General features: G+C 32.7%; 4 protein-coding genes across 4 annotated transcripts; 1 reads left to right on the top strand and 3 right to left on the bottom strand.

The window, feature by feature from the left end:
* Positions 1 to 73: 73 nt before the first annotated feature.
* Positions 74 to 5299, bottom strand: LOC140835909 (KH domain-containing protein At2g38610-like). The gene is made up of 7 exons (XM_073201321.1): positions 4995 to 5299; positions 4800 to 4888; positions 3071 to 3237; positions 1634 to 1750; positions 1424 to 1540; positions 844 to 987; positions 74 to 570 (listed from the first exon to the last, which is right to left on the bottom strand). The coding sequence occupies exons 1-7, from the start codon at positions 5285 to 5287 to the stop codon at positions 427 to 429; spliced, it is 1071 nt and encodes a 356-aa protein (XP_073057422.1). The 5' UTR covers positions 5288 to 5299; the 3' UTR covers positions 74 to 426.
* Positions 5300 to 13037: 7738 nt separating this feature from the next.
* LOC140835905 (uncharacterized) lies at positions 13038 to 14964 on the bottom strand. Its single transcript, XM_073201317.1, has 2 exons — positions 13673 to 14964; positions 13038 to 13167 (listed from the first exon to the last, which is right to left on the bottom strand). Exon 1 carries the CDS (start codon positions 14625 to 14627, stop codon positions 13956 to 13958), a length of 672 nt encoding a protein of 223 aa, XP_073057418.1. The 5' UTR covers positions 14628 to 14964; the 3' UTR covers positions 13038 to 13167; positions 13673 to 13955.
* Positions 14965 to 16208: 1244 nt separating this feature from the next.
* On the top strand, positions 16209 to 17162 carry LOC140809123 (glutathione S-transferase T3-like). The gene has a single exon (XM_073166610.1). It carries the CDS (start codon positions 16209 to 16211, stop codon positions 17160 to 17162), a length of 954 nt encoding a protein of 317 aa, XP_073022711.1.
* A 2396-nt stretch (positions 17163 to 19558) lies between these two features.
* Positions 19559 to 25495, bottom strand: LOC140835899 (uncharacterized). Its single transcript, XM_073201312.1, has 6 exons — positions 25210 to 25495; positions 23413 to 23583; positions 22983 to 23108; positions 21703 to 21906; positions 20847 to 21011; positions 19559 to 20240 (listed from the first exon to the last, which is right to left on the bottom strand). The coding sequence occupies exons 1-6, from the start codon at positions 25453 to 25455 to the stop codon at positions 19854 to 19856; spliced, it is 1299 nt and encodes a 432-aa protein (XP_073057413.1). The 5' UTR covers positions 25456 to 25495; the 3' UTR covers positions 19559 to 19853.
* Positions 25496 to 25555: the final 60 nt, after the last annotated feature.

Here is a 25555-nt window from a genome sequence, read left to right as displayed (position 1 = left end):
GCAGAATATGATACACACACACACACACACACACACACGAGAAAAAACAAAAGGAAATGGAGAGGTCTAAAGATGCAATGGAAAATTCAATCAACCTTATAGGCAAAAGGCTATATATATGTAGCATAATACAGGATCATAGTTGCTAACAAACATCGCCAACATTGGTTTGGCAAAAACATTGGAACATAAAGATTAACAACAAATAAATCCAATAATCATCCTACTAGTCTACTTTTAACAATAATAAACAGCCACAGAGAAAGGCGTTGTTACTTCTAACCATTGTTTCTATAGTCTCATGTGATTCTTGCATCTGAAGTCCTTCGCCATATTGCTGAGCTCTGTTCAATGGCCGAAGGCGTGCATCACTTTGAAATGCATCAAGAGATTGCCGGCTTCTGAAGAAACTATAGCATGATGTCATTACCAGCCAGTTTTGGGACGCTTCAGTCCACCAGAATTGAAGGGAGATACACTCCCCGTTGGTTGGGGGCTCTCTTCTCTGATGTTGTTCAGCATGGCAAGTTCTCTAAGCTGTTGTCTCTTGTACATATCCTGAGACTCGTCCTGTAAAGGAAAATTCATGATTAATTTTTTTTTAAAATATTTGCAAACACCACCTTAGTCTTTTCATGTCATTTGACCAAAGGAGAAGTTGTATGTCATGGTATTCAATTTCATTGAAAGTTCGTTGTAGATTTTCAAAGTCCTGAGAGATGAAAGACCAATTTCGGCAGCTAGCTACGAGAGACTATGGTTTCAAAGATCTAGAAACTTATGATATTGCAGGACATTTAATCCTTGAACAAAGATTTATAAATCAATGAGCACTGGACATACCACTGGTTTGAGCAGCTCTTCAATAATCTCTTTTGCTTGTTTCAACCGCATATCAGCAATATTGGCAGGCAATTCTGCCTCAATTAAAATATGTAATGGATCATTCAAGTGTTCATATCCCGGCCTACCTCTCAGGCTCTCCTCCTTCAGTTAAAGCATAAATAAGAATTAATGACCATCAACAAAACACATACAAACTGATTACGAGCGGGGCCATATGCGGAAATAAATTAGTTAGAAGCAATGTTCTAAATGTCGGCTGCCTAGGCGCTAGGCAGTAATGTAGGCGGTCGAGATGAGATGGGGCAGGCTAGGCGGGCCGGTTAAGTATAAAAACATTCAACCGCCTAGGCACCATGGTAATGTAGGCGGCCGAAATGAGATGGGGCGGGCTAGACGGTAGGGCAAGGCGAGGCGAGGCGAGGCGGGAAGTATAAAAAATTCAACCGCCTAGGCGGGGATAAGAATAAAAAATTCAACCGCCTAGGAGCCACATGCCATTATTTTTTTGTTTACCCCCGACAGATTGATAAAAACACCCAACAGTTTCTGTCTGAATATAAACAGCAAAATTATTTACCTTGTCAGGATCCTTTATCGAACCTTTTCCCCTGATAAAGACGCGGCAACCAGTAGAAGCTTCTACACGCTTAAGAGAATTGCCTCGAGGACCTAAAAGTCTTCCAACAAAGTTGAACTGTTGTCCAAAGAGAACGTAACAGTCATTAGTTCTTAGCACTTGGTTCAAGAAAGCTGAACTTAAGTTCAGTAGGGGGCTCTCTTCACTTACATTTGGATATCTTTCGACTGGTATGTCTAAGCGTAATATCCTCTTCACGGTGAAAGAACTCGGACTTCCGGGCGCTGATTGCCAGTCTATGGTCATATCCTGTGGTCTACTTAATCTCTGCTCCACAAATAACACAATGACAGCATATAAGTATCATCAACCATGAAGAGGCATACTTTTCATGTCTTCGGAAGTTTGATCAAAAAGAGCATAAAAGTTGAGATATTTTAATTGACAAGTACGATCATGAGTTTAAATCACCAAGTAGCTTAGCTAGTATTCTTCTTTCGCTAGGTAACTTTGCTTCCTAAACCATGCACATGGCGATTTGATGAAAGGAAAAAAAATGGTTAATATGTCAGCTTCTGGCAATATCAGACTCAAAATTCTACTCGAAACATATCATGTAATAATCATTTATACTCCATAGAGCTGATAGAATATAGGAAAACCAAGTTAATATTCAGAAACTTCAGTAGTATAATATGAATACGATATAAAGAGGGTAAAAAGGAACATAGAACACTGCTTCATTTTCTTATCGGCTATCATTTAGTGATTGTTGAATTGCACAAATCAAATCACCGATAAACAGTCAAATGGGGTGTCAAATAGTTCTGACATCAAGCTAGACTTAGGAAACTGCTTATTGGTGGAGGTAATATGAACATGCATAAATGAGCACAATTTGATTCATGTACATGGGCAAGACATGCTGTCGATTTGATTAGTGACGTAAATTCTCCGAAATTGATGTCAGATTTCTTTTAGATGTACAATGGTAGCAAATTAAAAGTTATAGTACCAACGTCAATCAATCAACTTATGGAATATGGTAATAGGTTGGATGAAGAAAACAACCAAATAACCTTCACATTTGTATGTACCTACTATCTATTCTACACAGTATATTCGGTCAAAGATGTATGAAGTAACCACCGGGGTATGCCACATGTGTGTGCCAAAACACCCCGCATATCAATATCTATTGGACATCTATAACATATATCAAGCAAGGAAAAAACTTTAGCCCCTAACCATCCATATGTCGTACTTCTTTCATAGTATATGTTGTGAGAAATGATAATCATTGTGTCAGCATCTATTGCTGATTGAGGTGGAGCAGTAAACAGTTTTAACAATGCTTGTCTGGGCAGCCAATGTTTTGATTTCTACCTTCAAAGATACGTGCACAACAATAATGTTCCAACTGCACGCCATATCTATTCGTGTCAATAATGTGACATAAGCTCCAGAACTAATGTGAATAGTTTACATCAACTTGTTTAAATCATATAAAAGTAACATCAAATGTAACAAGGAGCCATCCACAGAATTAGTGAAGAACCAGATATTTCATAATGATGAAAAGTCATCTTTTGTCCAAGGAAAAAATGTGAGTATTTTAATTTTGACAGCAAACAAAACTTAGCTCACCTCATTCTGAATGCCGCTCCAGCCATTTCCATTCCAGCTACCAATACCTTTTCCACCAATACCCGGCATCAAATCCAAAGAGGTTCCCTGACTCGGGCTACCACGCTGTAGATTGTCATAGTCACTGAACCCTTGGTTGGAGAATCTTCCAGATACTTTTAAAATTTCTGTCATCAAAATGATAATAAAATTATAATACATCACATACATGAGAATAAAACTGAAGAATTGGTAACATTTCAGTGATCTTAAACTCGAAACAAAAATCTCATTGTCAATCAAATAAAGATCTCTATCTGAATGAGGAATGAAACTACCAACAAGGATCTCATATATTTAAGCAATGAGGAGTATTAGACGAGATTTAGAACTATACTTTGAGATTTACTTGGTTCTATACATTACAGGACTTCTTGTACTGAATTTTTGATGTCGATATGTGTCATACCATTGCAAAATTCGAAAATTGAACCCTCACCATCATCTCATAAATCTCAATCACAGTCGTTACAACTTACAATGATGATTTAACATAGTTAATTATACATCAACTCCATTTCCGATAATTTGGTACAATAAAAAGTGTATGAATTTGCCTAGCACTGCGCGAAGAGGAATAATAGACCACACTTTGCACTCCTGAATAACATTATTGTGCTTCAAAACATAAAAGAGTGTCTTAAGGATAATTCATTTTGACATAATGGAGTAAGACTCGAGCTCAATTTTTACTGCGCTCGAGCTTTTATATGATAAACCGAGAGCTCGTGATCGGGGTTGTGAGCTTTTTTTAACATCTTTATTTATGTATTAAATTATATAACATACATTGATGAGTTACTATAATGATGAAAATTAATGATATTGATGTTCATATATAATTAATCATATTTGTTAATAATATAACATATGATTCCTTCATGTTTCTTCGATTTTGATTATGATAAATTATAATTTAGTTCGTTGAGAAACTTGAGCTTGATACAGAAATTCATGGTCTTAACTGAGCCTGGAAATTTTTAAAAGTTCGATTTGAGCTCAACTCGTTCACACACTTAAACACACCCTGAGGTTCTGACTACAACACCTATAATTCTCAATAGGGAGAGGGAAAAAATGCTACCTCGTGAAACATGCCGCCTCCATTTTCTACAACTTCAGGCCATCAACTATGTGCCACTCAACCTACCATTCTCGCGAAACAATAGAATAACTCACGCATTGCTCTGTCACGTGAAGGGTGTGCATTCGTAACATGTATCACTATCACTATATTCTGTTGTTCACTATTCCTTGACACACAACAAAAGCATCTTACAATAGATGCTTTCCTTGAATTTCAATCGCACGTAGCAAATGAAAACAAATCCCAACACCAAAACGCCAGCTACCACCACCACCAATCCTTTCCATGCTAGTAACACTAAGGAATACGATCTATTAAAGCTAAGCAAATTGATGAATTGATTTGGCCAGCAATTTAAGATATAAACGTAGCTTGAAACATCATTAGAAATTCATCACATAACAATATTCAGCAAGGGTATGAGAAACTAATAACCATATGATGAGTCACAATCAATGCCACAATCCAGTTCAAAAAATTGAAAACAGGGGAACCCGATAGGATCATGCATACACATCAAAACACGAAAAATCTCAACAATAAGCCAAAATGAAATTCCTAAAACTACAAAACCAGATCCAAAAATCGATCTAGAGGTAAAACCTTGATCCAGGAGTCGACTGCATATAGGAACTACTTGCATAAAAGGTCCAAGCTTCTGCCTTTCTGCAAGAAGCTCTGTCAAGTATTGGCTGCAATCAATCGACAACACAGACAAAACAAAGAATTAATAAATTCCCAACAAGAATCAAGATTCGAGAATCTTTCAGCATAAAATATGAAGAGAAAAATAAATACTTGTCAACATCAGAATTGGTCCTTAGAAGCGGAGAAGGGATTCTTCGAGCAGGTGAAAAGTTCAAGTTTTGATGGTACAAACTGGACATGACGGTAAGGAAAAATGAAATGGTGGAGCGAGATGCAACAAGTGTACCGAGGAAGGGAAAAAAAAAAAAGAAAATGAGAGAAGGTTTGAACTGGGAAAACAAAAACCCTAGGGAGAAAAACAGTAAATTGAGTGGCTCTTTTTTCAGTTTTTGCGAAATTGTGAGTTGGAGAATTGGAGGCTTGCATTGGTGTGGGGCATTCATATGTACACGTCTGGCTGGCTTTTGTTCATTTGCGGAGACTGTAAATATATTTACTTTCACAGCAGAGGAAGATGTGGCGGCGTCATCATCTCCTGGAAGATTCCTTAGGTTTAAGCCATTAATCTATTACATTTAAGTCAACCTTGTAAAATACTATGTTATAATTCTTTTTATATTTTTTATGAATTGCGGACTCGTTGTCGTTATTTTCAGATTTACATTGAATAAATCATTGGACTATGTTAGCTAAGTAAACTGTCATATTTGACAGATTCGTCGAATAATATGTTGATATAGAAATCGAACTTCTAATCACTATTAACACTCATCTAATTCACTAATTCAAACAATGTCTTAAGTGACGATGTTTTATAATTCTAGTTGGAATAGATGTGCCTATTATATATATGTGTGTGCACTCACACACATATTAATTTATATATTCGTTTGTGTTTTTGATATGTGAGAGATAAGCTCTATATAAATATGTAATATTTTTTATATAATAATGTTTTTTAATAATAAAAATATTTTAAGAAGTCAAAATATATTGTACAATAATTTATAATTTCATGGGTTTAAAAAACGATTAGATGAAAATAATCAAATTATTATTATAATTTTATATTTTTCAATAAATTAAGTCATTTTAGAAAATTTGAAAATGATTTACATGACATTCTATACATTTAAAATATGTTATTATAAAAACATATTCGTTAAACATAATGGATAAATAATCTATATTTTTTCAATATATACCTGTACTTGAGATTATTTATGTATCTCGTACTTTCTTATCATGTATTTATTAAATATTTGTCTCAAAATTATATTTCATTGGGGTACAATGATGATTTTTCTGCTATGGATATTGGGCATAGTGTTGGTTGTGCGATTTAAAATATATTAATCGCATTGTTATCGACAACTATAACATTTAGTAAAACGACAAATGATCGTCTTATATATTACAATTTACATAGTGACATGGTGGATAAACTCATTGGGTACATTGATATTATAATTAACACAAAGACAATTTACGATATATATATATATATATATATATATATATATATATATATTTGATCATTATATATATATTAATACAAATTGATCGATCATTTAAAATACGATAATTCGAATCAAAACGATTCTTGAAGAACAGAATACAACTGAAACTCCTGCATTCATTTAGATCGAAGGCTTAGAACCGAAAGGTAAACAACGACTTATCTAAAGAATTCATCTATGTTCTGAAGTCCAACCTCGAAGTCCTCTCCTCGTATTGCTGGTGCCGCGTGAAGGTATATGTATCATTTGATCATTATATATATTAATACAAATACATTTGTGTTCATTATTATTTTGTCACTCTAATCGAACTTTTGTAATAGGGGGTAGAGCTAAATTGAATGTTCCCATTTTCTTCAAGGTGGTTGCACGATTTAAACACTGGCAAAGCGCATTTAACTATTTACCCTGTTGACTACATTTACATGTATTTTTTTTACTATTCTTTATGAAATAATTAATACATACAAACATAAATTCAAGTTTTAATGGAGCAAATTTAATCCCGGTACAGAAGCTACAATAAATTGGCATATTTGACCAAGTTTTAAATGACTCAAGTTATCACAAACACGTACTACAAGAGTGTTCGAGTTAGGTGGAGTAGGTAAACGCTTAGTAAGTGATCACGATTTTCATTTCTTCTACCAACATTTTATCGTACGATTTCAATGCGATTTACTTGGCTAACACGATTTTGAAGTTACTACGTTAATCCGATGGATTACCAATACAGACCGAAAGATAGTGAATGTTGTTCGTAATAAGAATATAAACAAACAACTTCAAATTTGACACAAATTACATTTAGCCGATGTGAAAACCCAAAAACGCATATAATCAATCATCTGCATTAAATAAACATGTTTTAAAACAATTTGTTTATAAAAATAGACATCAAACCCCTAGCAATTTGTAATGCAGATTGTCAACCCCTACCTAATCCATTAATATATTTTTTTTTCGTAAAAATAGATCAGATCGACTCGTCTCACATATATAGATTCATGATATTGCCATATAATAAACTTACTGATTTTATATGAGATAGTTTGAAAAATGACCTTAATCAAACTTTTTTTTACCCACACTTTTTCTTCAATTTTTTTTTTTTAAATGACATTCAAACGTAGAGGAAAAACAAAGACCAAACAAAATTAGGAACATACAAGATTATATTTCAAATTCATGGTCGAACAAATGTCATTTTGTTAAATATTCCCCATTCTTCTTTTTTATATAGGGGATTTTATTTATTTTTTAAAATATTTTACAGTGGGTAAATGAAGTTTCCCCTATTGGATTTAAACTCCACTTCTGAAATCGCAAGTGCAAGTATTTGGTCTTTAATAATACAAATAAATGAATTGCAAACTCGATCATCAAATATCAATTTGATAATTTTACGAAGCATAAATACTAAAAAATTAATTACAAAACAAAGGATTCGGCATTTATATGAAAAGAGGTGGCCACAGATAATTTATTGGCAAAAACTTGTGTGAGACGGTTTCACGGGTCGTATTTTGTGAAACAGATCTCTTATTTGCGTCATTTATGAAAAAAGATTATTTTTTATGCTAAGAATATTACTTTTTATGGTGAATATCGGTAGGATTGACCCGTCTCACAGATAAAGATTCGTAAGATCATCTCACAAGAGACTTACTTTAATTTATTAACAACTCGATGTACAAATAGAACACGGATTTTGTTCATTAAAAAAAAACTCAATTTTTTTTTTTTAAAAAATGGGCAATGTTTGATTATTCCACTGAGGACCACGAATATCCGACCCGATTTTCAATATATTTCCGAGCATGGACACATGTTAATCATTGAAAAATATTCAAAATATATATTTAAATATTATTAAAAAAAATTCAAATATCTTGAAACTTTAATTCAAGACTCGTAGTATGTAAAATAAATGCAAACTCACACCTACATAAACTAATAATTACCAAACAGTTCAATTATAACAAACATATGGTCATTTAATTAAATATGAAATTGAAAATCCATTGACCAGCCAACCTGCTATTTGCTACATTTTGTACACACCACCAGCTATTGAGAGAGGCTGGCTGCACACATTGTATAAATAAAATCGGATATTTTGGCTTCTATCGTGGTATGGAATGAACTTATAATCATAATTTAAGATAAGGTGTCGTGTTGTCGCGAAATATATATTAAAATTTATCGCATGTTGAATATTTAAAATCGACTTGACGGCTACAAAATAATGTGGAATATGGATTATAATGTATAATGTACAATAGTAAAAAATTTAGTTTCATAACATGATCTGATGGTATTTGGACAAAAATCAATGAATTTAGCACTCAAAGAGTCGCGAAAATGGCGTAATTACATGTACACATTGACTCGCAAACTATGTAAATTTAAGGTTGTGTTTGTGTATAAAGATTTGGATTTGAGGAAATTATTTGAAATGACTCTATGTTGAGATATATTTAAAATCCAACACAATGTTTAAAAAAATAACTACCATGAATTGAGTGAGTCTCATGTGAGACCGTCTCACGGATATTAATTTGTGAGACGAATCAACCCTGCGGATATTCACAATAAAAAGTAATACTCTTAGCATAAAAAGTTATTTTTTCATGGATGAACCAAGTAAAAGATCTTTCTCACAAATATGACATGACCGTCTCACACAAATTTTTGCCTCAGAGAGTAGGTCTCATGTGAGACCGTCTCACGGATCTTAATCTGTGAGACGGGTCAACCCTACCCATATTCACAATAAAAATTAATACTATTAGCATAAAAAATTATATTTTTTAATGGATAACCCAAATAAGATATCTGTCTCACAAATACGACCCGTGAGACCGTCTACACAAGTTTTTGCCTCTTATGAATATGAGACATTGAGAATGACCATTTTCATTGGATCGAACATTCTCATTCCGATATCATACTAGTCATCATGAGCGGAGTCATGTGTTGCTCCGTTCGGACGGTAGTCCGAGTGACTTTTTTTCGATAGCTCGGGGTTTTATTTGTCCATAATAGCTTAACCATGATTTAAAAAATTATAGACCGAATAGAAATAAAAACCTGGCTCCGCCACTACTAGTCATGAGTATAAAGAATCTTACTTCCTTCTTTTCTATCAGACATGTCCTAGAGATTTTAGATCTTTTTTAAATATTAAAAATTAACTTGTGGGCCCATTGTAGGTCCAATAAAAACAGTACTTCTTTAAATAAACACGGGCCCAACCCAATTTAATTCGACCCAAATATTAACTGTATCGGGCCTAATTTGAGCTTCCGAGTCGGCAATAATATTCCAAAGACTCGTGTTATACATGTATATGCTAACGACCCGACGTTTCAAATAATCGTTTTAAATATAATTTTTTTTAAAAAAATGATGGTAAAATACAATAAAAATTACTTTATCAAATGTGTTAAAACTATGTTTGATAGTCATGATAAGAGAATGATTATTAAATAATCATTTTTTATCTTGTGTTTGATTCATTTTTAATTTGGTCTTCAAGCCCTTGATTATGATTGAAAGCCTTCACTAAACATTTATTTGTGTGATTAAATATTCATCCTCAAAGGTGTGATAATATATAATTCTTGAATATTAATCATGATAAGATTGTATATTGACCATAATACTCTTGAATTGTCTTCTTCAGTATAATATGAAAATTTAATAATTAATATAATATCTAAATTTTTATTATATTTTTATAAATCAATTTCATATATTTTTATTATTTTCTATTATTTTAAAAAAACAATAATATTATAATTATTATGAAACTTTATTCAACATTAACATCAAAATATTATTGCTATTTTAATTATTAAAGTAAATGCATGTTTACAAATTTATTTCTAATAAATATATTTAAATTGATTTTTATAAATGTAAATTATAATTATAAATATTTAATTATATATCCAATTATTTTAAGAATATATATTTAATTAGCATTTGGGATATTTTGGTCATTACAATAAAATTTACAAAATTAATCCATTATTTAAAATAATACCAAACACCATGTTATTTATCATATCATACTATTAATCCATATATCTCATTTTTTAATCGATTTAAATATTAATCATTTATTTATCCTATCACACGTACCAAACGGAGCCTAAGAGTTGGTCGAAAAAAATTGGGAGAAAGATTGATGAGATGCATTGATGTATAGTTTTGTATACTGGATAAGAGATATTGATAAATAATCCTCCTTATCCCACGTTTGGTATTTTTTAGAAAGTCCGTGATAATATCATGGGCACGTGATAAATAATTTTATACAATGATAACATATCCCTTTTATGAGATATGGTAATTTTAATCTAATGATAACAAATATCATAAATGACTTAATTACCCTCAATATATAAAATTCCTAAACCTATCAAATTTTTTTTTATTTATATGTATATATTATTAAAATAATGGTGTTTTGAACTCGAGATAATTATATAAATGATTTTTATAAATATTTAAAGTTTTCTGTTGTAAAAAACCTCTGCCTTTCGACCTTAATATAAAATTAAAGTCAAATAAATATTTTTATTTGTTTTTATATATTATATAATATGATAATTATATAAATGATTTTTATAAATATCAATAAAATTATTAATATCATTTGATTAGCCTTAAAAATTGATATTTGACTTGATTTACAAAATCAATGACTCAATTATCATATTTATATAATATATACAATCATGTAAAAATAAATAAATCATGCAAGCACTGTCAGCGTATGAACAGATAAGAAATATGAACTCAAACAACAACTTTGAAATTATAATGTTCGTTCTGATAAGGTTAATTTTGTCATTACAATCTAATATATAAATTTAATCACTCTTATTAAAATCATAACGAACATTAAATATAATATCCTATATCTTATTTATCTTTAACTTATCTTTATATTAGATATCACATGTTTATCCTATCATATGTACCAAACTAGGTCTGAAAATATATACTAATTAGTACATTAAATTAAATTTGTACATATATATTGTTTTGTTAAAATTGTAATAGCCAGACCAAAATGGTAACTCCAACGATCTCAGTAACCCGGGACACACGGTGTGTCAATGTATTTATATTTAATATTTTTTAGGTATCAATATACACAAAAATAGTTTGCTAAAGAGTATACAAATGTTAGATGAAATAAATTATGAAGGGTGTTGTTCTATTGTCACCAGAGAGAAAAATTGATGTCAATGTGCTCACTTATAAGCATTTAGTTAATCAGTAAGTCTTTTGTTATACGATCTTATAGATATTTATCCGTAACACGCGTTCTTGTGAATTGTTTTTTTTTTTTTCTGAAAAACACGACGTGCAAAAGTACGTGAATAATTGATTGAGTAAGTCACAACTCTCGTATCCTAGTTTCTCTTCTTTATAAGATATTTCCACAAAGAAACCTATTCCACAAAGAAAGTAAGAATTTAATCAGGAACAAAACTCTTTTTGAACACTGATATTACATCAAGATAATATTTGAATAATTATCTAAAAAGACAATATTTTATTAAATATTATATTCAATCAAATCAACAAGAAAAAAAATAATATTAAAAAAATCATTTAAATTAAGAAACTATACCACTCTTCAAGAAATATACATGAAAATGACAAAAAGGGTTTCCTCCAAAATAGCTTGATTGCCGGTTGGAATTTTCAGTGAGAAAAAAAGGTTGAAATTAATTATTTTTAAAAAACAAATTATGGGTAAATTCTTTTTTTTTTAGAGAAAAAAAATGGGTACGGTGTTTTGTTATATATACCCATAATATATATATATATATATATATAAATAAATATAAATATGATGAGCTGACATTCATCTATTACATATGATGAAATATAGAAAAATTGTACATCTAATAGGTGAGAGTCACCTCATTGTTGTTAACATAAATATGCATGGTGAAAGTACAATATATCAAAATTATGTATATATATTAGAAAACAAACAGTGGCCTACAGACTTCCATTTCCCTTTTACAAAAAGGGGTAAATAATACTAATTTTGAAAAAGAAAACAAAAAGTAAATTAAGTCAATTGAATGGTGGGGGTTTCACAATTCACACTTAGCATTTGATTCAAAAGTGTAGAATACGTTATAATCATGAGGGATGTCCCTCACCATTTGGAATCAGATGGTAGACACCTTGACATAAGTTGGCCTATTTGTTAATTATTTATTATTATTATTATTTTTCGTCTACCGACAAAATTATATCAACGCTCCTTAAAATTCAAAAAATATTAAAAAATTAATGTGTAAAATGAATTACATTTAATACTCAATTTAAAAAAGATGATATTATTATTGTTTTAAAAATTTTTAAAATTAATTTTGTACTTTTAAAAGGTCCGATTTCCCTAAAAGTTTTCCACTCTTATAAAAAGAGAGACATTTAAATCAAATATTAAACTTACCTCAATTAAAATGAAAGATTGACACTTTATAAAAATTGTAGTAGATGGCAATGCTATCGTTCAAATATTTTAAATTAAACAAACTCAAATACTATGTTTCGATTGCTATACTTGATATAAACAATTATTTCCATCAACACAATCTGATCAAAGTATCAATATCTATTTTTTCAGAGTAAATCTATATATTTCACAGTGTCGGCTTGATAATTTAGACATAATAGCGTCCAGCATGGGATTCAAGTATTTGTAAAGAATAATCCCTTTCACGTGCAGTGTGAATGCTACCCTCTTGTCCTAAAGTCGCCCTCTGCATCAGCAAAAATATTATATTAATAATATATTTTATTTATGCATTTCAGACCTAGCTATATATTTTCTAGCTGGCATTTTGGATTCAAGTATATCATCTTCTACCTTCACATTCCTGGCACAAACAACAGTAAGATGCCTACAAATTTTTCTCTCCATTCATACCTCATAAATTGCTCCACTTAATCCATTTTTCTTAATAACTAGGATGATTTAATGTCTTGAAAATGTATTCAAAGACATGCATTTTACCTAATATGGGTCGAACACTTGCTGTATCAACCATCTATATATCAATAATTGTGTTTATCTACGATTAATCACACTCAAAACTATCGACCAAAGTCCCGAAAAGGGATCATTATTTCCATCGAAATCCCTTTGGAGGGATGATATTTTTGAGTAAAATGCACAAGATACATACAAGTGATGATCAACACAAGAAAAGACTAGACTAGAAAGCCAAAAGAAAATTACACTCCCAATGAGGGAAAGAATTGTACTGAAATCAAATGGCAACCGGAAACCAAGAAAATGCAGCATCCTAACACAACTTGTAAGCGAATCCTCAAGGCACAAATTCAGTCTCCAGCGTTGGCCTAGTCCGTGTCTCGGACGCCACCGGCGCCTTCGTCGTCCCCACCGTCGTCATCGACAAATTTACACCCATGTCGGACGCCTTCTCCATTCGGCGAATCTCCTTTCTACGCTTACATTTCCTCACACAAAAGAATAGCAAAACCAATAAAACTAATACTAGTAATCCTCCAACCACAGAACCGACAATTATCCACACTTTTTTTTCCTCCTCTTTCCACCATTGCCGCCTCCTGCAGGCGCAGGTGCCGGAGGAGTAGCTAGTGACTCCACTACAATGGAAAAGTGGCCCTGGTTTCTAGTCAGACAAGTATTTCCATTCACCACATTGTCGAATCCGACCGACCCATCTAAACCAAAAAACACACATTTTGGCGAAGATCCATTCAACCCAGATCGCACATTCGAAAACCCGATTGAAATCGGATCGCCATAAGCCCGAAAATCAAGTTCGGATACATTTTTGGCAGATAAATCAGTGGCATCATAAGCTAAAAGTCCTAAAACTGGGGTTAGAAAGTTGTAACCAGGCAAAGGATAGTATAAACCTGACCAATTTGCCAGATTATGGTACACTAACACAAGCCTCTCGACATAAGGCTGCTCAATGACACCGACTGGAATACGAAACTCTTTGTACCTTTCCACTCCTTTCCGCCGCAGGCTGCCGCTCCTCAACCGCAGAGCCGCCACTCCAATGCCGGTGAAGTTGGAGGGCACTGTTGCATCATAAACAACACCAGTTCTTGGCCTGACTAAAGCCTCGAAAGCATATCCTTGAAGCAGAGAATCAAGCTCTCTACTCGCCTGAGCCGTGAACACTTGAACACAGAGGATCATGCACAGATATGCAACTTGCATCGAGAAGTAATCCCAGATTCAAAAAACCTCCTGGTATAAGAGAGAGCATAGCACTACAAGAAGCAAGAACACGAGAAAGAAAGAAACTTCTCTCTTGACAAAAAAAATGTCGGGCAACGGAATATGAGAAGATCTGTAGGGAATGAAAAGGGATTTTGGCAGAAGAAATTAGGCAACAAAATCAAAGGGACATTGTATTGTGCACTGGCAAAATATTTATTTTGTATTTATTTATTTTTGGTTAATTTTACGTGGGTTTTTACCAGGAAAATAAATGAAGAACACCAAACCACAAAATCTGTGCTAAAAGTGAAGACGCAAGACTCCACCGCTGTAGCCAATTATAAGACGACAGTTCAGATTCAAGATCAGACCACAAAAAGACAAATGGACGAAGCAGCCCGGATCAGATTCGGATCCGAAATAAAATATAGGCTACTTGAAGAATTCGAGTCCGGAATCCGGATCCGAAGAAATGAAAAAGACAGGTGGCCGAAAGGGTCGAATGGGAAGATAGACAGACAGCGGGCAGCGGCTTATAAAATTAAGTACAGTGTTTGGCATTCTCCTTCCTCAATTTAAATTTATTTAATTAACCCATTTATCAATAAAAAATTAAATACAAAAATATTTTTTCTAAGTATATTTTCATGGAAAATATTTAATGTATTTGAAAAAAAATACAAAAACAGATTGGAAAGTTAATATTTTGGTGAAATATTTAACTTAAATTTTTCTTAATTTTACGATTTTTTTATAAATATTATACGTGTTCGAACTAGAAAGAATCTATGAAATGGGGAAAAAATATTATTTAATTTTATTTATATCTATATTTCATATTTATATTTAATAAAAAGTGTATATAATATTTTGGTCCACTCTAATAATGGAGATATAAAAAAGGAATTGATTGGACTTGGCATCTGTCATCATTTGGGATAATTATTTAGGGCACCCACATTGGTTGGTTAATGGATGTTAATAACACCCATTAATTGGCAGCCAAGAAATTCATCAAAATGAACGGCGTTATTTCGAAATTTGCGACGGTTTTTCGTAAACCATCGCAACGTTGCGACGGTTTTTCGTAAACCGTCGCAAAGTGAAAAGCGTCTGTTTTTTTTAAAAAAAGGTCGCTATTTGCGACGGTTTTTTAACACCCGTCGCTATGTGCGACGGTTTTTCAAAAACCGTCGCTAATTATCACCAACGGCTATTTTCAAACGGCAAAATTATGCACCAACGGCTATATTCGAAATTACTCACTATATATACTAATCAATTTCTACAAATTCATCCCACAACATTTATCTTTTCATATTTTTAAGTCAAATGGGTGACAATAGTCAAAACTCACAAAATCGACCTCGATTTGTTTCTTCTACACAATATCCACCACAATTTCAAAATTGGCCGTTTGTTTCAAATTTCCAAGGTTATGAAAATCATTCGAATCATCCAAATTACACATCCCGAGCTCCGTATCCTCCGCCTACACCTGAATATTGGCAAAGTATAGGCAACCCAGATTTCATGCCGCCTTATTTTTATGGATAATATAATCCACAATCCACCAATATGCCAATCGAAAACGAGCCGCCAACTCCTACGTTTGTCCTAGAGACTCGGTTGTCCGACCGTGAAACACGAGTTGATCTCGAAAATGTGCAAAATACTGATGTAGATGTTGAGGGTACGAAGAAGCGAATAATATGGAAAAAGGAGGAAGACGAGCTACTAGCGAGATCGTATGTCACAATGAGTGATGACCCAGTCATCGGCAATGATCAGAAGGGGAATGATTTCTGGAGACGTGTTGCGGACCACTACAATGAAAATCGTCCCGCTGGTTCATCTCGGAGAGCTTTAAACGTGATTCGATCTCATTGGCACAATACCGTCCAAAAAAAGGTAAATGGCTTCAACGCAAATTATAATAGTGTTTACAATACTTATCGAAGCGGACATAGTGATGAAGACATATTGCGGTTTGCATATGAAAAATATCGTGATGAAAATAATGGAGTTGCATTTAATCTGGAGCATGTGTGGAGAATCATGAAAACACGTCCACTGTTCACTCCACAATCCGATGATCACTTGGTTGGTACAAAGAAAGCGAGAATCTCAGAGTCGGGGGCTAGCAACACCTCATCGAACAAAGATGCGAGTATTGATTTAGATATAAATGAAGAAGAGATTCGTCCAATTGGTCAAAAAGTCGCAAAAATAAAAGGTAAAAACAAAGCAAAATCATCGATGAAGGATTTGACAACCAGATACGACAGTTTGTTCGAAAGTTTTACTCAGTATACAGACATAAAGAAGAACGAATCTGAATGGAAACAAAAAGAACTTGCAATAGAGGAGATGAAAGCAAAAGCGGCTTTGAACAAATCTGAAGCTAAAAAGAGCAAATATTTGCTTAAGGAATACGAAATCCTTTCGAAAGACACTTCACAAATGACGCCGGAGCAGCTTTTAGTTCATGAACATATGTGTGACCAAATTAGAGATAAATGGAATATGTAATTTTCGATTGATGTAATTCTCTTTTCAATTATCGTAATTCGTTTTCTTTGTATTTTATGTTTTTTTTAAAGAGATTATGTTGAATAATATTTTAAATAAAAGAGTCCAACTTTTTTTTTCATTTCTTAATAATATTTTAATGAATATTGGAATTGAGTTATTTCTAAAATAATAATACTATTTATTTTTAGTAATATTTGTTGTAAAATTTTAAAAATATTAGAAAGATATTGAAATATTAAAAATTTAAAAAAAATAGTAAGTGGACAGTGAGACCCATAAATAATGAAAGTTGAAATTAAATGAACGTGAGTGTGTGTTAATAATGGGGAAGTGTTAATGTAATGAATATGTGGCTCGTGGACCCCATCATTTTTGATGAGATGGAGAGTTATTAACATGGATTAATTCCGACGGATGCGGATGCCCTTATAATAAGCACTTCCGGCCTTCCTTTATTTTATATTTGAAAATAATTTTATTTTTATTATTATTTATATAAATTAATTTTTACGTTATTTACATGTATTTTAAAAATCAAACTATTTTTAAAAGAGATTTACATATCAAATCATATTAATTGAAATTTTTTATAATAATTAGTTTATACTTCACAATTTTAACTATATAAGTAAAAAATGATTCTATCATAGTCATGCAATTTTATTATATATTGACAATATTCTAATTTATTCGATTATAAAGCATATATTAAGCAAAAAAAAGTTTGTTACAATTGATTACGTATAACTCATATTGCAGTAGATTTATTTTTTAATGATATTGCAATATATTTTCGTTTTAATTTATTTGTGGGTCAAAATGTTTCCCATTAAGATTGTATAAAGTTTTGACATTTTCCAATTTTAAATTGAGTTACCAATTCTCTTGAAAATGATGTCATCAATACAGAGGAAGTAATTGGCCTATTGGATGTATAATTAGGGTAGACTTTGGAAAAATACTTTTACCTTTTGTTTTTTTTCCCTCCAAAATTTAATGTGGCTATTATATGTCTAACTTGACTGAAATATATAAGAAAACTCCACAAACTCGGAATATAGATTCGTGAAATCATGTCATAATAGACATGTTTTTTTTATTAATATAATTGATCTATTTTTAAATGACAATACTAAGCTCATATCACTAAATAAAATAATGTTTAAATTATAATACTATCTTCATCCCACCAACAAATTAAATCATATTTTTTTATAATAAAAAATAACACAGTCTACAAAATAAATTAGCATATTATAATAAAATAATTATAAATATTTGTAATAAAAAAATCATAATTTAAATATTAATTTAACTATGACATAATTATTAATAAAGAAAATCATGGACAGAGTTAATAATTATTATGATTATTATTATTGGCTTACTGGGGCTCGTTAATTTATTTTTTTTTTTTTTTTGGTATTAAAAGGCTATTCTGTCTCAAATAAAATATTTCTAAGTATCGACAAGTCACTTAGATTTAGGAATGTTATTTTATTTTGATGACCGAATAAAGTTATCTCACAAACTTTTATATCCAATTTAATATTGGCTTGTTTGATTTTTAAAATATTTTCCCATCATGTCAGAATTTAGTAATTCATGTGTCAAACACTATGGATTTGGCTTGAGTACAAAACAACTAATTTTTTTTTTTTAAATGTCGTTGATCAAAAGATGCCATATAATAATGACAAAAATTTGTATGAGACAGTCTCACGAATCGTATTTGTGAGACGGATATTTTATTTGGGTCATCCTATGAAAAAATATTACTTTTTATGCTAAGAGTATTACTTTTTAGAGTGGGTCTCATGTGAGACCGTCTCACGGATCATAATCTGTGTGACGGGTCAACACTACCATAGTCACAATAAAAAGTAATACTCTTAGTGTAAATAGTAATATTTTTTCATGGGTGGCCCAAATAAGAGACACGTCTCACAAATACGACCCGTGAGACCGTCTCACACAAGTTTTTGTGTACTTTTTATTGTGAATATGAGTAAAGTTGACCCGTCTCACAGATTATGATCCGTGAGACGGTCTCACATGAAACTCACTCTAGAATAATTATAAATCAAAATTTCATACAAAATATATTTATTATATAGGTTAGTATAAATTAAATATATAAAATAAATAAATAAATCTTGAATATTTAACCATTATTTTTAAAGTTTAAATAAAACTTGTAAAATTAATTCATTCACTGTCGTCCTGTGGCATGTGAACTCCCAGTATCCGAAAAAGGTTCAAGTTCGAGATCCAAGAACCACCACATTCCCAGCTAGAAAAATAATATTCAATTTTTTTTAAAAAATACACACACACACACACACACACTTATGTATATATATATATATATGTCGATGATGGGGTTAAACATAAAAGCGTAAACTTTATTTGTCAACTACAAGACCAACCGAGAATTTCTTTATTAAATTACATCCCTTTTCACAATTTGTATGAAGCACAATAAGCTTCCAACCAATTGAGACAAAAAAATGAAGAAAAAAAGATGACATGACAAAGTGAAAGCTCACTCAATTTACTCCTCGGTCATCACTCCTCTCACCAACCTCTTTATATACTATAAAAAACATAAAACAGGTGCTTTGATTCTAAAACAAGTTCAAGCCACTTTTGTTAGGATGGAAATCACTCCAAAGCCATCAAATCCAGCTAATGCCTTCGTAAGTCTTCTGTTGGAGTTTGGATGTAAGGATTCACCGGATTGATAATTGGATAAGCCTCTCTGAGGTCTAGCCGCGGGGAAGAAACAGAAGATAAGTTCTCAGTTGTTACCATGACTGCTCCGTGCGGAATTGTGGGAGTTGGGGGGAGAGAAGTGGTAGTGAAAATGGATTGCATGCTGGTGGGAGTAGTTACATTGATGGGGTAAACCTCGGTGACCTCTTCGCTGCCTTCATCCAAGTAGACAACATCCTGCATGGTGAGCTGGTGGTACTCAACAATTTCCCTCAAGAAACGATTCTCTCGTGCATAGATTGAATTCTCTTGTGCGAGTCGAGCTTTCTCGGCCAAAAGGGTCTCAAGTTGAAGCCTTATCTGAGAAGTAAATGTCGACATAATGTTTTGTCGATTAGGTAACTTGAGAAAAACTTCGAATCAAATCTGTCATACTAGTGAATGGTAAACAGCCACACAATTGTACCCACTGTTCTCAAGCACACTCAAACATCTAAATGCACTAAAATATGTAAAGGGAGATAGCTTTCATGTAACTTTGCACAAAAATGGACCCTTGCCTGTGTAGATTTTATCGCAGGCCTAATTAGAACATGATTTAACATACAATCCCATCAGTCATATATCATTGTTGGACATTTAAATATTCTTTAAATAGGTTAATTTTTTCAAAATGTTTGACAAAAAATTATTTTTACTTTTTGAAATGTAAAATACATCATGTCAAAAAATTTAAAACACAAAAGTTTTACGTTTGCTGATTTTCACAGAAAAAAACCACATTAAATAAATTTATGGGTATAATGCACTACCAAACAAAAATGATTTACTGACGGACATATTTGACTTTGGGACTCGCATCAGAAACAATGTTGATGAAAGGAGCCACCTATGCCAAAATTTTCAGCTTATTTTATCTTAGTTGTGAAGGGAAAGGGTTTTGCTTTTCATAGAAGAGATTATTACCAAATCATCATCTTCTGGATTGCCACCTTTCTCACGGCTCTCCCTGAGAATTCTGTTTTCTTCTTCCAGCTGACCACAGCGCTCCTTTGCAAAAGCCAAGTCAGCCTTAATTGTCTTCAGCTCTCGCAGAAGAAGTTTCGCTTTTGCAGCCATAGCCATAGCAACCTGAAATTAAATAGATCTATCTCGCATCTCACATAAATGAGAAGTTTATCATACAATATTTGAATATGCAGTCATATCTTAAGCAGAGTGCAGGAAATGGCCATGAAGGCCACAAGAGCAGGCATATGCAACCACCATTCTGTCCCATAATCATATCTGCCCTACATAAAATAACCCACTGAAAATTGCATGGTTAAATCACAGAAACTTGAGAGTCCACTGATATTATTGGATTGCATAGGATTATTAGTTGCAACAGTGTGTAAGAATGCCCCCACAAATATGTTCAAAACAAGTTTTCTTGAAACGAGTCTAAGCTCTTTTGCAGTAAGACTCCATTTGATTGAATTTTCTTTGCTTTACTTTCGCCACATCCAACTTCTTATTCTGTTATAGAATGTTCCATTGACTATAAAATACTATTAAACCAAGTGAACCCATAAATCAACAAATTACCATTCTTTAGATACCAATATTTTAAGCATCCCTTAGGAAATCTTTAATCTTAAAATTATAGCCGAAATCATTGAACTCTTAATAACTGAATGTGTTATGTTGCTAAATGACTGTGATGGAAACATAGCACACGTTCTACTGTTGGATAAGAACTTAAATTGCAAAAGGAAAGCCAAAACAAAGTCACCACAAGCAAATAAGCTATAACACCACAACAACACAGTGGCCACTTTACATCTCGAGAAGCTTTCAGTTGTGTTTCCAAATCGGTGTGTGTCTGAGGCTGCTCACGAGTCTGCATTACAGGTTGTCGCTGCAAGCTACCAAGACTTGAATCCTGATTCTGTGATACAAGGTTACCGCTCTTTTTCCTTATTTGAATTTTACGAGTTTCTTGAATTATGCCTGCAGTACGGTTTTCAACAGCAGTGATACCTTCCTGCAAAGGAAAGACAGTAAACAAATTTGTTGTATTAAATAATAAGGTTAGTCTGGAGACTCGTGGTGATTGCAACCCAAGGGAAAAAGGACATACATAAAAATCTGTAAGTTTATATTCACTCTCATTATCACTATTTTCGTTACTTCTGGGGATTTCTTGATGATCAATGATGATGTGAAGTGCTGATATCCTTTTCCATTTCAAGATGGCTATAGAACAGGGAACTAGGGAGTTATTTACCAAACAAGCATCCCTCCCAACTCCCAAAATTATTGGTTTCAATCAGACGAAGAAAAATTTCCAAATCACCATAAGAAATCCTTCTATCCATGGTAATGCTACTCCTTCAATTAAGAGGCCTCCCTCTGATTAATTGGCAACTCTTGACTGGATGAAATGTCAAGTTCTCCTAAGGGGACTCAAGATACTCATTTTCCAAACAAAAATTAAATATTAGAAGTGTTATGTCACGACCCATGAACACATCATTTTACCAGAAGAAACATGTAAGAAAATAGAACTTCTTCACGTTTCACAAGCTAATTTTCGAAATTGGCACTCACAACTTAAGAGTGCTAGGATTATTTTATTTCTCTAGAAATCATGCTCAATCTCATAATAGCTGCTACGGAACTCACATACAGTATTTATAAGATCTAAACATGGCAGGAACTCTAAAATGGACGGGATTTGCTTGAAAATCATAACTTGCCAGATTTTGTACCAAAAAAGTATCTTTAAAATAAAGTATCTTTATGCAATTTTTTTGTACCAAAAAAAGTCCTTACTATATCCTTAACAAAATCATGCCTTCTTTCCATCAGCATTCAAGCTCAAAAGACTCAATTTTCTCATCACCTAAGATACTGCAACATTCCGCTCATTTTTAGCATAAGCCCGGCCGCATGTTATGCTATGAGATAATTTCTGAATACCTTATTGATCTCTAACAATCCCTTGAAGTTAAGATCTTTACCCAAGGAAACTAATTCGATTTAAAAGGTTTAAGACAATAAGTAATTACTACAACCCAAAAAATTAACATTGTTAAATAAATTCACTTTAAACCGTACCTCAAGAGCATTACCGATTGTACCACCAATAAAATTAAGTGATGATGCAATCCTATCTAGTCCTCTGTGTAGAGAAGGGCTGTCAATTTTTCGACGATTTTCTGGAGAGTTGTATCCGTTATGGTACTGAAAATCAAGAAGAATGGAAATCAATTAAATAATACTTTCGCGTTTCTGTGAACAAAACCTAGAGAATATTACAGCATGAGAACAGAACATTTATAAAACTAACAGCAGATAATTTACTGAACCTATAGTTCTGAAGAGTAAACTTGAGCTTTCCCAAAAATTAGGACTAGATATTTTAAAGCAAAAATGTTCTTAAAATATAATTGTTAGTCAAAACCCACTTTTGATAAATATAATGCACTATTTGATCAACCAGGTCAACAGCTGGAAACAACTTGATTCAATTTCAACAAATTCTCACCTGCCCCTTTTTGGTTCTATCAGATGTCTGAACTGTAGTTCCTATGGCTGTTTCTTGTGGTTGAACTACATTATCATCATCAAGAACTTCTTTAGCTTTCCGAGCCAGAACACCCCAGAATCCTTGTTTAGATTCACTCATGTTTGTCTTTGCTGTATAGATGGACAAGTCCTACATTCCACGATGTCAATATTACTCGAGAACAATAATATTTCTGGCCTAGAAAACCAGCATATTGCCCTCACAATCAAAATGACACAAAAACATTTCTAACATTCACATCAAAACAAAACAAATCAGTTTTTTTTCCCATAATTGACGGGAAAGTTCAAAGTATAATGAGCTATGTAAAATATAGGTGATAACTGCACCTATATAAACACTCAACATACGTGCATCATTAATTATGAAAGTAAATTAATTCTAAACCAATACTTTGATAAAATCAATTTTTCCTCCACATCAGGAAATGAGGCAATCATAAGACGGAGGGGGTGGGGGGTTTAAGGTGAAGATAGAGCATGAAAGGTTCCAATCCCTAAAAAGACGGCTAAAAAAATCCAGTCATTTGATTAGGTCATACATGGATTGGTGCTATCTAATTGCATTGGATGTACCAACGAATCCAAGTTCACTTCATCTCTTCCAGCAATTTGATAGCCTCATACATGATAAACCTTTAATGTTAAAGTTGATACAGAAATAAGTTATTAGTTGAATTGATATGATATTTAAATTAAAAGACCTTGGAAATCAAGTTTTTAATTGGTGGTGGCACCATCTATCTATACGCAAATATATCCTGCGTTCATTTAGGGCTCAAATGTATACATAAAAGCATAAACACACCAATGCCTACTGCATTTGATAGCTGCCCTCTGCCACATTTTAGCACAATGAAATTGAAAAATTCTTACGCCCTTGGTCCGTTAGTACCCAAAGACATCAATTTTTTTTCCATAGATGGAACACAAAATTTAGCAAAGTGAAGCTTTGATCCCAGAATTAAAGAAAAAGTTCTGCACAGGTTTGTAGTTGGTACATTTTTCTTCTAGACTGGTAGTTCTACAAAGTATGATTCATGTCAATTTACACAAGACACTGTATTATATTCTTCATGATGTAAATATTTACTCAATTAATGATGGCCTTGATTTTGCAATTTATCTCAACATCATCGATTGTTAGCACATCTTATAGATCATATACATGAATAAATCGCATCCTTTTGAAAGATCTGCATGGGACAGGGATAGAAAAATAATCCATTTCCGCCTTTATCAGTAAATCACTGCCACGACATTAAAATCTCAGATCACACCTACTCATATTCTCGGCTTTATTATCCAGATCTAATGCAATCACTCAAGAGTCAATGACAAATGTTATTACTTATTTAAACCTTCGTGATCGTACAAATCAAAGTAACTTACTTCTCTACCATAACCCGGTAAGCAGTCAATTCATTCCTCTAAAAAATACATGCTTGAGACTTAATCAAGCAATGTGGCAACCGATCCAAATGTTCTTTCACCAACTAATGGGAACCAACCCAAAACATTACACAATTCAATTGCGTTAGTATTTAAGAAGAAGGTCGTCCTTTCTGGCCAACGTATAGATTGATTCCCATGATCTATCACATATCAAAGAGAAAGAAAAGGCATTCAGCATGATGAAAAAAGCAACACAAAAAATAACCATCACCTTTCACCCACAAATAATAAAAAGCAAATGGTACTTGAACCTCGCCGACCTAATCAAACATTAAAAAAAATATCTAAGCTGGTACTAAACCTTAGAAGAGGAAGATGAGAAGTCGCGTGGAGATGAGAGAGCGGATTGTTCGTAGGCGGAAGATAGCGAAGAATCTCTGTAAGCCGCCGAAGCTCTGATCGCTTTCGTTGCCAGCGAGGAGGCTGAGGAATTCGACGACGATCTGCCATCCGCCACCGTATTCTGCAGCGGAGGATCGGAATCATAATTGTGGCTTGAAGAGAAGGCATCAGGCCTCCCACCTTGCTGCCTCCTCCTGTAAGCCATTTTCAAGTGAATTAATGCTTTCTTTTCTTTGCTTATGTTATGATTTAAAGATAATCATTTATTTTTAATACGTAAAATTTCCTTAAAATTTTCTCTAATC

Source organism: Primulina eburnea, chromosome 1, assembly GCF_022965805.1.
Source record: "Primulina eburnea isolate SZY01 chromosome 1, ASM2296580v1, whole genome shotgun sequence".
In the NCBI taxonomy this organism is placed as follows: Eukaryota; Viridiplantae; Streptophyta; class Magnoliopsida; order Lamiales; family Gesneriaceae; genus Primulina; species Primulina eburnea.
The sequence above is the reverse complement of the archived record's forward strand: the minus strand, read 5'-3'. Positions and strand labels throughout refer to the sequence as shown.

What these genes read in the sequence shown, in the direction of transcription:
- LOC140835909 (XM_073201321.1), bottom strand. Translation starts at nt 5,287, where the DNA reads ATGAATGCCCCACACCAATGCAAGCCTCCAATTCTCCAACTCACAATT. An exon ending in GGAGCGGCATTCAGAATGAG is followed by an intron (nt 1,751 to 3,070) that starts GTGAGCTAAGTT and finishes TTTGTGGAGCAG; the next exon opens with AGATTAAGTAGACCACAGGA. An exon ending in AAGAGCTGCTCAAACCAGTG is followed by an intron (nt 571 to 843) that starts GTATGTCCAGTG and finishes TTTCCTTTACAG; the next exon opens with GACGAGTCTCAGGATATGTA.
- LOC140835905 (XM_073201317.1), bottom strand. Translation starts at nt 14,627, where the DNA reads ATGCAAGTTGCATATCTGTGCATGATCCTCTGTGTTCAAGTGTTCACG.
- LOC140809123 (XM_073166610.1), top strand. Translation starts at nt 16,209, where the DNA reads ATGCCAATCGAAAACGAGCCGCCAACTCCTACGTTTGTCCTAGAGACT.
- LOC140835899 (XM_073201312.1), bottom strand. Translation starts at nt 25,455, where the DNA reads ATGGCTTACAGGAGGAGGCAGCAAGGTGGGAGGCCTGATGCCTTCTCT. An exon ending in ATAGAACCAAAAAGGGGCAG is followed by an intron (nt 23,109 to 23,412) that starts GTGAGAATTTGT and finishes CTTGATTTTCAG; the next exon opens with TACCATAACGGATACAACTC. An exon ending in ATCCAGAAGATGATGATTTG is followed by an intron (nt 20,241 to 20,846) that starts GTAATAATCTCT and finishes TTTACTTCTCAG; the next exon opens with ATAAGGCTTCAACTTGAGAC.